The following is a 16,508-nucleotide window of genomic DNA, read 5'->3' as shown; positions in this document are numbered from 1 at the left end:
GTTGGTTGTGTATGAGAGTTGGTTACGTATGAGGTTCCCACACTGTCACCAACGCTGCATGACCAGCTGTTTGATGTAAGCTCCAGGCCGATGGGTGCAAAGAGATGTCTTGTTGATTTCACGTGTCTTTCATAATAAGTGAAGCCAAACACTATTTCATATGTTCATAAGTGGTTTTTCGTTTCATTGCACTGCCAATTTGTTTCCTATGCTCATTCCTCTGTTAGATTTTCACCCCCAGCTTTATTGGCGTATAATTGACAAATAAAAGTTTTGTATATTTAAGTCATGCAATGTAACGTATTGATAGAAGTTTACATGGTGAAATGACTACCACAGCCAAGTGCATTAACATAGCCATCACTTCACACAGGTACCTTTTTTTGTGTGTGGTGAGAACACTTCAGATCGATTGTCTTAGCAGATTACTAGTATACAATACAGGATTATTAACTACAGACATTGTGCTACACACTGGATCCCCAGAACTTACTCATCTCATAACTAAAGGTTCGTACCATTTGACCAATGTCTCCCCATTTCCCCCACCCCTCAGCCCCTGGCAATTGGGAATTTGGGTGTTTCTTACTGATTTGTATTATTCTTTACATATAAAGGAAATGAACCCTTTGGTTTGTACTGTAAAAGTTTACCCCAGCTTACCATTCTTTTCTTCTTTTTTTGGTATGCTTTTTACTTTGCTAAACATGTCATTTAGTCAAATATATCAGTCTTTTTTCCTTTGAGCTTACTGAGTTTTTAAGGTTAGTGTGACCATCAAACTCCTAAGATTATTTTTAAAAATAAAGTTGTTGGCCAGGCGCAGTGGCTCATGCCTGTAATCCCAGCGCTTTGGGAGGCCAAGGTGGGCAGGTCACCTGAGGTCAGGAGTTCAAGACCAGCTTGGGCAACATGGCGAAACGCCGTCTCTACTAACAGTACAAAAAATAAACTGAGTGCAGCAGCACGTGCCTGTAATCCCAGCTACTAGGGAGGCTGGAGCAGGAGAATTGCTTGAATCTGGGAGTTAGAGGTTGCAGTGAGCTGAGATCATGCCACTGTGCTCCAGCCTGGGCAACAGAGTGAGACACCATCTCAAAAAAATAAATAAATAAATTAATTAATTAAATAAAAAGCTGTCTTCCAGGACTTTGGTATTGTTTTAAATTATTTAAATAATTGATTTATCTGGAATTTATCTTGGTGTATGGATACAGGAAAAGTTACATTTTAGGCATTTTGTCCCAATAGCTAGCCAGTTATGCCAGAGCTATCCAAGGAATCTTTCCCTTGCAGGTTTGAAATGCTGCCTTTACCATACCCAAATCGTCATGTGGGTCTCGGTCTGTTTCTGGATCTGTTACAGGGATGGTCCATTCAGGTTCCAGATCCAGGCTGCTTTATTTACTGGGGATTTATGGTGTATTTTATTACCTGGTAGGGCTACTTTCAGACCTTGCCGCCATCATTCCATTTCAGATTTTTTTCCTGGATATTTTTGCACTTTTATTTTTCCATAGAAACTTTAAAACCAGCTTGTCTGGTTATTCACTACAAACTCTTTTGTTTGTTTTGTTTTGTTTTGAGACAGAGTCTCACTCTGTCACCCAGGCTGGAGTGTAATGGTGCAATCTTGGCTCACTGCAACCTTCGCCTTCTGGGTTCAAGCGATTCTCCTGTCTCATCCTCCCAAGTAGCTGGGATTACAGGGGTGCGCCACCATGGCCGGCTAATTTTTGTATTTTTAGTAGAGATGGGGTTTTGCCATGTTGGTCAGGCTGGTCTTGAACTCCTGACCTCAGGTGATCCACCCACCTCAGCCTCCCAAAGTGCTGGGATTACAGGCATGAGCCACCGCGCCTGGCCCACTACAAACTCTTACTGGTATTTTTATTAGGCATGCTTAAAGTCTGTCCATTTAGGAGAAAAAATGTCAGCTTTACAACATAGTCTTTCTAGACAACAAAGGATTTATCTTTCCATTTATTCAAGCTCATTTATCTTCATCAATAAAGTTTTTTCATAAAAATTCAACACATATCTTGTTTGTCTGTTTCTTGTTGTTTTATCCCTTTTACTGTTTTTGTAAATGCTGACTTTCATTATTTTTCAACATGTTACTGTTTGTAGGTACAAAGAAAGCTATTGATTTTTATATATTAAATTTGAAACCATTGCCTTGGTGAATTCTCTTATTTTTTAAAAATAGATTTTTAGTTGTTTTCTTGAGTTTTTCCTGGCATGCAATCATACCATCTGCAAAAAAGAATGATTTTTGCTGCTTCCTTTCTTGTTTTCTATTACTTCTTCTTGCTTAATCAGATTGGGTAGAACAGAAGGAACAATTTTACATAATAGTAGAATATGGCTTCCTAAAAATAACACCTTTTTGAAAGATCTATACTTTTAATTTTATCATAAAAACTTCAAGCATATGAAAAAATAGCTTCAGTATTTACCCATTCATGGCTAGTAGTATTTAATCTACACCCTGACCCTTTCCCAGTTATTCTAAAGCAAATGTCAGATCTTACATCATAGCCTCTTTAAATATTTCATATTATATCTGTAAAATACAGGAATTATTTTTAAAGATAATTTCAATTCTGTTATCACAACTAAAGTAAAATTAATATTTGTTTATGCCTTTAAATATTTGTTTGTGTTTGCATTTTCCCAGTTTACAGGGTGCTGTTTGAATGGGGATCCAAACAAAACTCGTCTATTGAGATTGGTCAAGGCCTTTCATAATTCTCTTATGTCTCTTTTAGGTTGTCCGTCCATCTCTATTTTCTGTGTTACAAATTTTTGTTGGTGTTATTGTGGAAGAATCTGTCATTTATCCTGTAGATTTTCCTGCAGTGTGGATTTTGCTGATTGTATCTTCATGGTGTTGTTTAATGTGTTCCTCTATTCTCTGTGTCCTGTAATATAGTGGTTGTTTTTAGACATAGAGGCTTGATCAGATTCAGTTTGATTGGGCAAAAACTTTCATACATATTATTGTGTTGTTCTATTGAGGCACATGATATCTGGTCATCTCTTTTTTGGTGATATTAGCAACCATTAATGATCATTGTCTAGATCTAGTAATTGATTAGAAGTTGCCAAATGGTGTTCTAATTTCAACATTTCCTCTTCATTAGTTAGCTGGAATTCTTCTATGTAGAGACACTTTCCCTTAAGTATTTGGTTACCCTGAATATGGTTCATATAAGAAAAGCAGATTAAATGCTTGATTTCTTCTCTTTATTGAAAAATTTAAAAATTAATGAGTTGGCTAGGCACAGTGGCTTACGCCTCTAATCCCAGCACTTTGGGAGACCAAGACGGGTGGATCACAAGGTCAGGAGATCGAGACCATCCTGGCTAACACGGTGAAACCCTGTCTCTACTAAAAATACAAAAAATTAGCCAGGTGTGGTGGCAGGCGCCTGTAGTCCCGGCTACTCAGGAGGCTGAGGCGGGAGAATGGCGTGAACCCGAGGCGGAGCTTGCAGTGAGCCGAGATCACGCCACTGCACTCCAGCCTGGGCGACAGAGTAAGACTCCATCTCAAAAAAAAAAAAAAAAAAAATTAATGACAAAGACAAAATTCCCTGACAGCCTTTAGAAGATAACCGGTGAGGTTGTGTATGTTGTTGTTAGCACAGTTGGTGTGTTTTGTGTGTGTTACCATGATTATTGGTGCTCAAGTTTTCTATGGCCAATAGGAGCTTCTTTAGGTTGTTTTCTGAGTCCCGTCAATGTGAACCCAGTAGTCTTTGATTGTTTCCTTCCTTTCTGGTGTATTCCAGGATCATCTTAAATATTTCTTGCCCCAGGTCTGGAACCAGTTGGTTCTTCCTCCAAGGAGCCCTGTGAAATAACATTTAGAGACTGTAATCTGGGTAGTGCGGTTGCTCATTGCTGTAGATTTGGTGAGAGTGTATATGTCTATGTGGAAGGCAGCCTCCTAAATGGCCCCCAGGGACCCCTGCCTCTTGGTATTCATGGCCGTGAGTCCTCCCCTCCCCTTGTGTGGGGGAAGGACTTATAGACCCACTTCTATTGAATAGAATATGGCAGAAGCAATGGGATATGGCTTCCAAGATCAGGTTACAAAGAGATATGGCTTCTGTCTCAGCTTGCCCTTTCTTGTTCTCTCTTACTTGTTCCCTCTGAAGGAACCAAGCTAGCCTGGTGTGGTTGGCAGTTGCCCCATCCAGAGGCCCACGTGGCACAGGACTGATGTCTCTGGCCAGCGGCCTGGTGAGAGAACTTGGAACTGGATGCCCCCCCTTCAGGCATTCAGATGGCTGCAGTACCACGTAGTACCTCGCTGCCTGTGACAGATGAGAGGTCCTGAGCCAGAGTCGCCCAGCTGAGCCACACCCAGATTCCCGATCCACAGAAACTCTCGGATAATCCATGGTTGTTGTTTTGAGCCACTAAATTCCCGAGTAATTTGTTATGCAGCCAACAATAACTAACACACAACATATTTTTAATTTAAAATAACGTCATGATTTCTAATGATACTTTGTCAGGTTTATAGGTTCTAACATTTGTAGTTTCTTTTTCCTGTGCACCAAATTCCTGTTCTCAAGGACACTGGCATAATTTTGCATTGGTTTTATTCCGTTAACCTTACAACAGTCTCAGAATAACAATACCAAACACTGCCAAGGACACATGATTGTAGATACAGATTACAATTTATTTGCATTTACTGTTGTCTTTAGAATGCATCCCACAAGGGATGTACAGTCAGACAACTGTGTTTTAAAATATTTTGGAATAGATCACAACTCGATACACTTTAGATTCAGTTGTTTCATTTTTCTCTTAGTTATTTGGAGTTTGCTTTTTCCATTTAATTTTGTTTTGTAATTATGTAAAATACTTACATGGTATGAAATTCAAATAAACAACACAGAGTGTATGCGAAGAGATCAGTTTCTTCCCCTATTTATCCCCCCACCTCCCAATTTCTTCCCTTCCACTATAGGTGACCATTTTGAGCATTTTACATATTTTTATTGTAAGCATATCTTCCCCTTTCTTAGGTAAATGGTAGTGGATTAGACGCCCATATCTCCATCTTGCTTTCTTCACTTCACACTAAACCCTGGCAGTGATGCCACAGCTCTGTGCTGTTCACAGGAGCATGGAGAGGATGTTCTGCAGAACTCCACCGTGTGGATAGATGTCTCCTATTCAGGAGCGTTTGGGTGGTTTCCAGGTTTTTGCTATTACAAATAGTGCTGCTGCAGTGAACTGCCTATGCATATGCTTTTTCCCGTTTTTGTCATCTAAAAAAAAATTTATTTATTATGCTTCTTCTGGGAAGTCATTCTCCCCGCTGCAAGGGTTAGGATCTGTCTTGGGCAACTCTGTGTGTTGTCTTGAGCTTGACTTTGACCTTCCTTCCCTGACTCTCTGTTGTGGCTTCTCTTCCTCCCAGCATTCAGTGACTTAATCTTGCTCATTGGGTGTCTAAAGTTCAACACTGTGGAACCCCCAAATCCCTTTTATCAGTGACAAAGCCTGTGCTGCAGGCCCAGTTGTGGCCACTCCTTGGTGAATGTCCCATAAGTGTGGTTTTCAGATGGCGTCTTCTCTTCTCTTTCGTATCAGCCTTATAGGGTCACCTTCAATGGGAGCTTCTCAAGGCACAGGCCCTGGCAGTAATGGAGAGTTGGGCCTGGAGGCCACGCCTTAGCTCTGCAGCAGAAGGTCTCCCTTGAGACACCAGTTACACGACTCTGATACTCACGCACTCCTGCCTCCTCTCCTCACTCCAGACCCAGGGGGCATTCCAGGGGGGCAGGCTTTCCTGCTGATCTGGTGGCTCGCCTCCCCCCAGTCCTGTCCTGCCCCGTTAGAGCTGCAGCCCCTCCTCCCAGTTGAGGCCAGGTCCTGTCTGCGCTTTGGAACCTCACAGGATCTGATGTCATTTGTTTCCTGTCCCTTTCACTCACCCCTTCACTGGTTTTTGATCACGTCTGCCCCACCCTGCATCTATCCACCCCACCCCCGGTCTACCTGCCCCTTTTCTTTCACAGCTGGAATCTGGGAGTGGCCGCCTCATTGTCTGAACCTCCCCTGCACCTCTCAGCCCCCTCTCTGGCTCCTGCCCAACTCCTCTGAAACAGCTCTTTGAGGTCACGACCGACTTCCTTGACACTGTGCCCAATACACGAGGTCTCCTTGTAGTTGGCCTCCTGCTAGCATGGGTACAGATGGGCAGGCCTCCCTTTCTAAGCCCCTTCTTTTCCTGGTACTTAGCAAAACAGAGTCCTGGGGCTTCGTCCTGCCCCCTTGCCCATGACCTTCCCTTGCAGACTCATCCGTGTCTGCAGCTTCACTTGGCACCTGCAGATGGTTCATTCCCAAATCTGTTTTTCTAACGGACTCCCGAGTCCAGCCGCCTACTAAGCGTCCAGGCTCCTGCCAGTAAACTTGCCTGGAATCCCCAACCCAAGCTCAGTCCTCTTCCAGGCACCCTTTCTCAGTGAGGGGCAGGTCTGTCCATTGAGCTGTGCAACCATTTTCTAGCCTCCTCATCCTCCCTCAGACTCCAGTCCAACTTCCCATCCTGTTGACGGACCCCTAAATCCCCATCTGTTGCTGTTTCTCCGTCTCCATCATCATCCTGGTCCACACCATCATCGCCACTCATGTGCTGGGACGGCTACAGTAGCCTCTCAGCTGCTCTCCCTTCCTCCTCTCTGCTGCCTGCCCCTCTGCCAGAGTTCATTTCTAAAGGAGTGGTTGGGCCACTTCCCTGATGGATACCCTGGAGTGACAGTCCTTATGGCCTGTCACCCGTGGCCCCAGGGTCCTCACATCTGGCCCGCGCTTCCTCCCCACCCTTGGTTTGTCTCAGCTGCTGGCCCATGCCCTGGGCCTCGGCAGTCCAGACATCCCATAGCTCTTGTAAGGTGTCATTGTCTCTGCACCCTAGGGCCTTTGCACCTGCTCCCGCCTCAGCCTGGAAAGCTTTCTCCTCCTTTTGCCTTTATGGCTTGTTGATTCTTTCTCCTCCTCCAGACCTCAGCTTAAACAGCAGCCACCCCCAAATTCCTCACCAGAGCAGCCTCCCCGTCCCTTCCTTCCCAGGGCTATAGCCTCCCTCCTGAGCATTCACCACGGCCCATCCTGATGTATTTGTTCTGTGGCTGTGGGACTGATGTCAGCCTCACTGTGTAGCCTGTGAGCTCAATGTTTCTGTCTTAACACTGGTCTTTATACAGTGGGTTCAGAAATGCTGAGCACCTGGACTCATGACAGTGAACTTGGGCAAAGCCATGTGACCCACTTAGATGGTCCTTATTTGTAAAATTGGGACCCTGAGATTGCTTCATGGCATAGTTGAGGACTGGGTGGAACTGTACCATTGTTGCACAGAGGTCTGGTGTGTTGGGCATGAGGGCTGCACTCTAAGACTCCCTGCCTTTGCGGAGAGCAGTGGGCCTTATGGATGCATGCCCACACCCCCACGTACACCTGTGCTCCAGCTCCACCCAGCCATCTCCTCCCAGACGCCCAGGAGATACAGGGACAGGTCTTGGAGCTAATGAGACCCCCTGGGGACACACTGGTGCCTTAGAAGCCTCTGTCCACCACCCATGTTCAGGATAATTTTCTCCAAAGGTGGCAGGAGTGGAGACCCTCAGGCTTGAAGCTGTGGGACTCCCCTCCCCTTCCCTGTCCAGAGGGCCTAGGGTTTTCCTAAGTGGTGTTTCAAACAGAGGCTTCTTCTGGCAGGGGAGAACCTGGAGTGTCTTATTCTTCTCTAGACTGTGCAGATACACTGTGCATACACCTATGTGAGTAAGATATACGTGTGAAAAGGAGAAATCACTCTCTGAGGGGACAAGATCTTTAAACCTGTATCTTGATTCTCTTGTCATTTTGTCTCCCTCTGGTGGTCTCAGCTTAGGGTCAGTGCAAGACTTGAGCAAAATAACAGCAATTTCTACCCAAACATGTAGGGCTAGCTGCTTTCATTTTCTAACGAAGCTGTTGGATTTGGGTTCTGCATTTCCTGCGGAAGTTGAGAGCTGTGCCCATGAATCTGATATACTCCCCACACCATGCCGCCCCCATTGGACTCTTCTCTGGGTCTGGGTTCTCCTCCCGTGGTGCGTGTGAGTGGGAGGCAGGATGCTGGGGCCACCTTGGATTCGATTGTTTCCCGCTGAACAAAGGAGCGAGGCAGGCATGGAAGGCCCCCAGGCAGAGGTATGTGGTGGCTGGAGTTGCAGCAAGGCCCTTGAGTGCTTCACTGGCCTCATCCTGAAAGCAGGCATCCGTGGGTGCCAGCGGTGACCCCCTGTCTGGGATGGGGCACCCTTCACACGCAGCAGTCTGTGCCCAGATGGGCCCCAGAGCTGGTGACGCTCACTTCAGGGGGAGACGAGGCCAGTTTTTCCTAAATCTACTCAAGGACATGGGTTGACACGGAAATGTGAACCTCAGAAGGGTCTGGTGCGCTGACCAGGGCCACCCTGGGGGCTGGTGAGGGAGCAGCCAGGGGACAGCACCTGGGAAGGTAGGAGTCAGATTCCAAAGGGAAGGCTGGCCTCCCAGCCTCCCCAGGGCCTGGGGTCGACAGGGTCCCAGGCAGCTCCCGACACAGAGAGGACATAAGGACACTTGCCCAAGGCCCTGGTCACCTGCTGGGGCTGTGAGGCTGTGGTACCTGGGGCGCCTGGAAGAACCAGAGCTTTCCTGCAGAACAAAGTGACGCCATCTAGTGGTCAGTGAGAGCCACTGCATTGGGCCCCACTGGGTGACTGGGGCTTCACTGGGGGGTGCCTGTTGAGCCATGCTCACTGGGGACGGCAAGGTGGTGTGAGGTAGTAGAAACAGGCCTACCTCAGGCGCTGGGAGCCTTCCCAGCCCCACAGCCAGATGCCATAAAAGGGAGCATAGGGCATGTCTGGTGAGCCTGTGGCAGCCAGGGCTGTCATACACGCTGTCCAAGCCCCCCAGCTAGGCAGATGTGCATACTTCACTCTGAAGAAGCGCCAGGCTATGGTGGGGGTGCTGCATTGGGATAGATGGGTCCTGTTCCCTCTGTGGGGCTGCCTCTGATTCCCCTGGTGACAGGCCCCAGTGTACCCTCTGAGGGACAGGTGGGCAGGGGTTCCTCCCCTGCTACCACCCCTGAATCCTGCAGTCCCCCACATTGGTGCCTGCAGCCCTGCCCAGCTGGGAGAAGGTTTATCGGCTCCAGGGCAAGGGGTGAATGGAGGATATTTAAAAGCCGTGGGAGGACCCCATTGATAGAGGACTCAGGTACACAGGGGAGGGATAGGGGGGCCCTGTGGGGAGAGATGGCTGGGAGCACAGGTGATCCTCTGACCCCAGGGGCACGCATACCCACTACTGCCCAGGAAAGCAGGAAGGATGGCCAAGTGGGCTGGGCACTGAGGCGAAGCTCCCCACCTGGTCTGTCTGAGCAGGTGAGGGAGGGGCAGCCAGGAATTTGAGGCAGTGGAGGGGTCTGGAATAACTCTTGCATGGAGGAAGAGTCTGAGCTTCCCAGAGAGATAGATGAGAGTTGTGAGGGTGTTTGGGGGGCATTTGGGGTCAGGAATTTATAATACGTTTATCGTGGCATTCATTTGCCCTTTTGGGCAGCTTTTTCCAGCCTCAGGTCCAGAGAAAACAGGTTGGAGATTTGCTGAACTCCTGTGGGCACATATACAGGACTGGGGTCAGGGAGCTGAGGATACTGGGCAGATGTTATTGAAGTGGTGGATGGCGGCGCCCAAGCTGGGCCAGTTGATGATTTTAGCAATGGAATGGGTTAGAGGTGAGACCAGGGATCAGCTGGCTGAGGGACGGAAGAGGTCAGGAGGTTGCTGGCGCGAGGGCTGGGGAAGTGCAGGTTGGCTGGGCCCATGACCATGACACTGGAGGGACTCAGGGAGCGGCCAGCTGGAGCAGGAGGGGAGCCAGGAAGCCAGGGCCAAAATCCCCGACGAAAAGGGCTCTGGCCAGGAGGTGGGCAGTCGGGAGGGATAAGGCAGGTGACGTGGCCAACATGGGTCTGAGAGGACAGCCAAGCCGTGGTCTAAGATAGGTCAGAGGTCGGCTGACTGCAGCCCCAATGGCAAATGCTCCTGGCCCCCTGATTTTGCGTATAAAGTTTTCTTGCCACACAGCCACACCTCCTCTTTTACATATTGTCTACGGCTGCCTTTGAGCCTCAGGTACAACGGTGAATAGTTGCAACAGAGACCGCAAAGCCTAAAACATGTACCATCTCCCCCTTTACAGGAAAGGTTTGCCCACCCCTAGCTGGAGCCTTATTGTCTGGCATAGGAGCCACTCAAGATTGGTTTGTGGGCAACATGGACAGGACTTGGGGGTTGGTTGGATATGACTAACATGTGGCTCTTTGTATTTCAATTAATGAAAATTACATACAAGAAATGGGTCCAGTCCTTCAGCTGCAGGAGCCTCAGTACCAGTGCTCAAAGCCACATGTGGGTAGCGGATCCTGTATTGGACACTGCAGAGATAGGACCTTCCATTGTGGCTAGCCACGATGGTCTAGGGGCAGCAGATGGAACAAGCATGATATTGCCAAGCCTGGGCCTGCGGTGTGATGGGTGCGAGGAGCTACACGGGTGTCCTGAGAGGCTACAGACAGGCAGGAGCCCCTCAGGACAGATGCACAGGGACAGGCCAAGGAGAAGCCCAGGGCACAGTTTCAGGTCACCAGCATGAGTTCCAGGGCTGTGGGGAAGGCATGGAAAGTGCTGTCGTGTTTGGGATGTGAAGCCTTCTGGATTTGCAGCCTGTGATTGTCATCTTGAGTGACAGTCAACTGGAATGCTGGCATTGTCCTCCTGACACTGTTTGTGCAGAGTTTTCTGGCCCATGTGTTGATTTTGTTCAGTTACTTGCAGCACGGGGTAGTGAGGGAAGTAGACCGGCCGCCGTGGCTGGCTGCAGATCGCGATGGTTGGGCCCTTCTAGTTTGCCCTGCATCCTGGCTGCTGTGTTCCTTGTGCTGTGGCCAGGCATGCAAGTCCTTTGTTCAGGGGGCTTCTACTCTAGGAAGACTCTGACTCTGTGCCCTCCTTCAGTTCCAGGGCCCTGCGAACCAGAAGACCTCATCGATGGGATCATCTTTGCTGCCAATTACCTGGGGTCCACCCAGCTGCTATCAGAACGGAACCCTTCCAAAAACATCAGAATGATGCAAGCGCAGGAGGCCGTCAGTCGGGTCAAGGTAGAGGTGCTTCGAGGGCCCCTCGGGGATGCCCACACACTTTGGGGGGCACTAGCAGGAGGGAATGTGGCAGGGCGTAGGCCCTCTTCCAGCTCTGACTGCACAGCCCTCGGCACAGGGAGCAGGAGCGGCCTAGGTGCCGACAAGGCTGAGGCAGGCTTGCGCCTTGGCTGGGAGAAAGCTGGCTGGGCGAAAGCTGGCTGGGCAGAGGCAACAAGCTCCTTAACGAGAGGCCCACGGAATCCCAGAAATACGACCTTTAAAGATCATCATTCCAAAGCATTCTAGTCATAAAACAGTCCCAAATCCCAGTTCAACAGTATGTGTATTTTTAGTGCCATTCAGAGTGCTTCAAGAAAGGGTGAAAAATAAATCACGTTTTATTTAAATTCAGGACCTCAAGAAAAACTTTGACCTGCTTGTAGCTCTAAGTGCTCATTGGATTGTCTGGTTTTGAACATTGGGTGAGGCCGGGCAAGGGGAAGATAAGGCCACATCAGCAAAACTAAATGGGGTTGGGAGGGAGGGGGCACAGCCATCTGAGGTCTCAGCTCTCTGAGCAAGACAGGATCTGCAGAGGCCCACCAGCCCAGGGGTGAGAAATGGTGGCAACCTCCTCCCCAGCCCTCACCATACACAACCTCCTCTAACAGAAGCAGAGGAGCACCATGAGGCCATCCGGGGTGGGCAGGAGAAAGCCAGGTAACCCAGGGCAGTGCTGAGCCCTGCCAGCCAGTGCCCCTCAGCAGAGGCCCGGCCCTCCCACCCCAGACCCTTGCCTTGCCCCGCTGCCTGGAGCTCAGCTCACCTTCCTGCCAGCTGATGGCATCTTTCCCGTCCTCTGTAGATGGGGTGGTTGGAAGTCATTTCTAGCACTCCAGGGACACCTGTGTGGGCTTCTCTTGGTCATTGTGTGTGCTTGAAGTGGGCAGTGGCTGTCCATCCGTCCCTACTGGGCTTTGCTAGGCACCAGGCCTGAGTGTGGGGGCATCAACCGCCAGAGTGACATAACCTCACGCACCTTCCTTCTCTCCGTGCCAACTTGTTTTTCTTTTCTCTTCCATGCTGTCAGAGGATGCAAAAGGCTGCTAAGATCAAGAAAAAAGCGGTGTGTAGGGCCTTGAGGCCCTGGGACAGTGTTGTTTGCTTGTGTTTCTGTGGCTTGTCCTGGGCAGTGGGGGCCGGGGGGGTTCCCCTGGGGATCCAAATAATGTTGCAAAGCAGCTTTTCCTCTTCCCTTGGTAGGTGAATCTTAGATGTTTGTAAATGAAACTACAGACACTTCATTTTTTTAACCACCCATTTATGGAAGGATTTATTAGTTCCTCTTTCTTAGCATCTCCTGTGTACTGTATGGATAATGCTGTGATGTTCCTGTTTTACGTGGACATTTTAAATTGATATGACATTTAGTTGATGTGACAGCGTGGTGGAGTAGGGCCTGGGCCTCCTGTGCAATATTACTGAATTTTTCTGATAGTTAAAGATTCCTTAAGCTTAATTTACTAAGTCAGGAGGGTGAGTAGCTCAGTTTGCCCATGTGGTGCTTTCTTTATTGGAAATGAGTTTTTGGGCTGGGTGCAGTGGCTCACACATGTAATCCCAGCACTTTGGGAGACAGAGGCAGGAGGATCATTTGAGCCTAGGAGTTTGAGACTGGCCTGGGCAACACAGTGAGACCCCTGTCTCCACAATTTTTTTTTTTTAATTAGCTGGGCATGGTGGCACATGCCTGAAGTCCCAGCTGCCTGGGAAGCTGAAGTGGGAGGATCACTTGAGCCTGGGAGTTTGAGGCTGCAGTGATCCGTGTTTGCACCACTGCACTCCAGCCTGGGCGACAGAGTGAGACCCTATCTCTTAAAGAAAAAAAAAAAAAGAAACAAAGAAAATAAGTGTTGAAACAGTGGCAGACTTTTAAAAATGGGTTGATATTGAGGCCGGGCGCCGTGGCTCACGCCTGTAATCCCAGCACTTTGGGAAGCCGAGGCAGGCAGATCACCTGAGGTCGGGAGTTCGAGATCAGCCTGACCAACATGGAGAAACCCCGTCTCTACTAAAAATACAAAAAATTAGCCGGGCATGGTGGTGCATGCCTGTAATTCCAGCTACTCGGGAGGCTGAGGCAGGAGAATCACTTGAACTCGGGAGGCAGAGGTTGCGGTGAGCTGAGATCATGCCATTGCACTCCAGCCTGGGCAACAAGAGTGAAACTCCGTCTCAAAAGAAAAAAAAAAAAAGGATTGACATTGAGTCATTTGTTTGTCACCTGGTCATTTAGTAAACGCTAGAGCTTTTCTAATCCTCCTCATACAGAAAATATCAAAATAGTTGGTGTCACAAGGCCTGGGGCAAACCCTGGGGACCTTGGCACTGGCTTGTTGCCCACTGTTTTCTTCTGTTTAAACAGCAGGAGATTTAGTTCCCCCTCCCTGCTTTGAAGTAATGCCATTTTCTGGCGCTTTGGCCAGAAGACCGCATGTGGGGACTCCCTCTTCTGCAGTGAGACTTTGGTCCACCTAGGACGTCTACTTGTTGCCCAGCAGCGTCTCGTTTGATTCTGCTCAGGAGCAGGAGAGGAAGGATCGTGCTCATGCTCCTCTTCCCGGGCTGATTTCCTCCGGGCAAGGCAGAATGTGCCACACATTGCAGACTTGCAGTTGGGGTGTGCTTTTCTCAAAAAAGAGGGGCCCTCGCTTGCAGCCTGCTAGTCCAGCTGGAGCAGGGAGTCCCTACGGACTGTCGCTGGCTTCTGGGACCTGCAGGTCCAGCAATCCTATAGAGCCACTGTCGCCTCTAGAGGGCTTGGTACAGGCAGACCCAGCTCAAAAAGGCCTCTGCGGCCAGTCAGGTGGCTGCCTGATTATATTTAATTACGGTTTGTTCTTCCTTTTTGGAAAGTGGGATGCTCAATGTCATTGCTGAAGGTCCCTTTCTTGGCCTGGCCACAGCCATGGGGATGACTGCAGGTCATGCCCCCCATCCGCAGACGTGCCGAGGCCCACCCTGTGGCCTGTTCTCTGGTGTCTGTAGGATCTATACTGTTGACACCCTTCCTTCTTCCGCCAAGGAGGATGACGAGTGTCCTCTCCCTGCCCTGTTACTGATGGGTTTTCCTCTGGAGCCTGGGTGGCTTCAGGCTGCCCCTCTTCTCCCATCCAGGGATCCCAGCCTCAGATTTCCTCCACAATTGTCACTAATGCCAAGGTCCACCTGCAACTTTTCTCACTTACTTCTGGCTTGACCTACTTTTTAGCAAGAGGTTTGAGCCACAATCCATGAATAAAACCTTTAAATGCATGCTGATGCTGAATCTAACTCAATTTTAAAAAACAGAGAAAAAATTCCTCCGCGGCTGCAGATTGTCAGCTGCACTGCTTTCAACTCCTTTCTCTTTCTAATGAGTTAAAAGCAAAGAAAGCCCAAAAGACCCTTTCCCTTGAAAATTGAGCTAAAATACACATTCATTATTACAATACCGGGCCTCTCTACAACTCAAAATTCTTGAGGAATTGTCAGCAGGGAGATTTCTTATTTCAGATTTTCTAGTGAATAATTAAATCATAGTTTTTGCTGTTTTGAAATGGAAGATAGACCACCCTGGGCTCCCCAGTGACCATGGAGAATTATTCACCTCGGTGGGCAAACCAATAGAACTTGAAATTCATTGCCACTGTGCAGTGGTAATTAGGATTCTTACCAATGTAAAAACCAATTAAAGGCTATCCTAGTTTGGGGCAGACCCTGAAGAGTTCAATCAGCTCAGAAGAGCCCATGAAACCCATCTCACAGCCATATGCCAGGCATACTACAGTGGCTACAGGTGACGAATTAGGCCATTTGTGTGGCACCTCTCTTGGCTTCTCTCTGTTGCTATGAGGATAGCACTCAGGCCAGCCCCAGGGCTCAGTCCCCCAAGGCCGCTGTGGGGTGGACATGGTGGTGACTGTTTAAATCAGAAGGAAAGGCTGACATTTTCATTCAGCTTCTCTGACAATGTCTTCCCCATTTCTTAAGGATACTTAGAATCCCAAATCCAGGAAATGTAACCTGAGTCTGTAAATTCCACAGGGGTCAGCCAGAGGGCCTTGCTTGCCACTGACGGGAGGGGCTGTGATGACAGACCCAGGCGTCCCGCCCCATCTCAGTCAGGCTCCTGGGGGCTGGCCCTCCTCCCTCCCGGGTGCCTCTTACAGACTGCCTGGAGAACTCACACTTAGCTAGATGATGCATGTGGCCAGTGTCGTGCAGGTAGATTTCTGATGGCCAGCAGCATTTCCTTCTACGTGGACGCTGAGTAATTGTTAAAATTGCCGAGCCTTCCTTCGAGTTACTACTTTTTACACTGACAGATAAAATTCTTTGTATTTGCTATGTACAACATAATATTTTGGAGTATATACACATTGTGAAATGACTATATCTAGCTAATTAACATGTGCATTACATCACAGAGTTACGATTTTTGTAATGAGAACACTACATTCGCTATCTTAACAATTTTTAAGAATATGAAATATTATTAACAGTAGTCACCATGATGCACAATATATCTCTTGAACTCATTTCTCCTGTCTAGCAGGAGCTTTGAGTCCGTGGGCCAGTACTTCCCGCTTCACTCCTTTGCCCCAGTCCCTGGTAACCACCATTCAGCTGTCTACTTCTGTGAGATCCACATTTGTAGCTTCCACCTGAGTGAGATCGTGCAGTATTTATCTTTCTGTGCCTGGCTGGTTTCACTTCACAGCATGTCCTCTAGGTCATCCATGTGTTGGAAATGACATGGCTTTTTCTTTGTGAAGGCTGAGTAGGCTTCCAGTGTGTCTGCGCACCACATTTCTTTATCCATTCATCATGAATGGACTTTGGGTTGATCCCATGTCTTGGCTGTTGTGGATAGTGCTGCCGTAAGCGTGGGAGTGCAGGTGTCTCCTAGACACGCTGATTTCACTTCCTTTGGAAATATGCCCAGCAGTGGGATTGCTGGATCACGTGGTGGTTGTAGTTTGAATTTTTGGAGGAACCGCCATTCTATTCTCCACAGTGGCTGCACTAATTCTCCCCCTCCCACAGTGTACCAGGGTTCCCTTTTCTCCACCCCACGCCAGTGCTTCTTATCTTTTATATTTTTCATAAGAGCCATTCTGACAAATATGAAATGATATATTGTTGTGGTTTTAATTTGGATTTATCTGGTGATCAGGGATATCGAGCATTTTGTCATAATGCTATTTGCATGTCCTCTATTCTGAGTTGGTTTTTGGACTTTAACGAT

At 48.3% G+C, this 16,508-nt stretch overlaps 1 protein-coding gene across 12 annotated transcripts in view; it reads left to right on the top strand.

Annotated features, from left to right (window-relative positions):
- The window catches only part of APBA2 (amyloid beta precursor protein binding family A member 2), a 231,448-nt gene that overhangs the window by 195,473 nt on the left and 19,467 nt on the right, over positions 1–16,508 (top strand). For 9 of the 12 annotated variants that reach the window (XM_055278504.2, XM_063639044.1, XM_055278509.2 and 6 more), the window contains 2 exons: positions 11,091–11,236; positions 12,309–12,344. In XM_055278504.2, the coding sequence (XP_055134479.2) occupies positions 11,091–11,236; positions 12,309–12,344 (182 nt within the window). The remainder of the gene's footprint in view (positions 1–11,090; positions 11,237–12,308; positions 12,345–16,508) is intronic. The other 3 variants (XM_055278513.2, XM_063639046.1, XM_055278516.2) reach the window with 1 other exon arrangement.

This window comes from Symphalangus syndactylus, chromosome 5 (assembly GCF_028878055.3).
Source record: "Symphalangus syndactylus isolate Jambi chromosome 5, NHGRI_mSymSyn1-v2.1_pri, whole genome shotgun sequence".
Taxonomy (NCBI): Eukaryota; Metazoa; Chordata; class Mammalia; order Primates; family Hylobatidae; genus Symphalangus; species Symphalangus syndactylus.
Note: the sequence above shows the minus strand (reverse complement) of the source record. Positions and strands in the feature narration are given on the sequence as shown.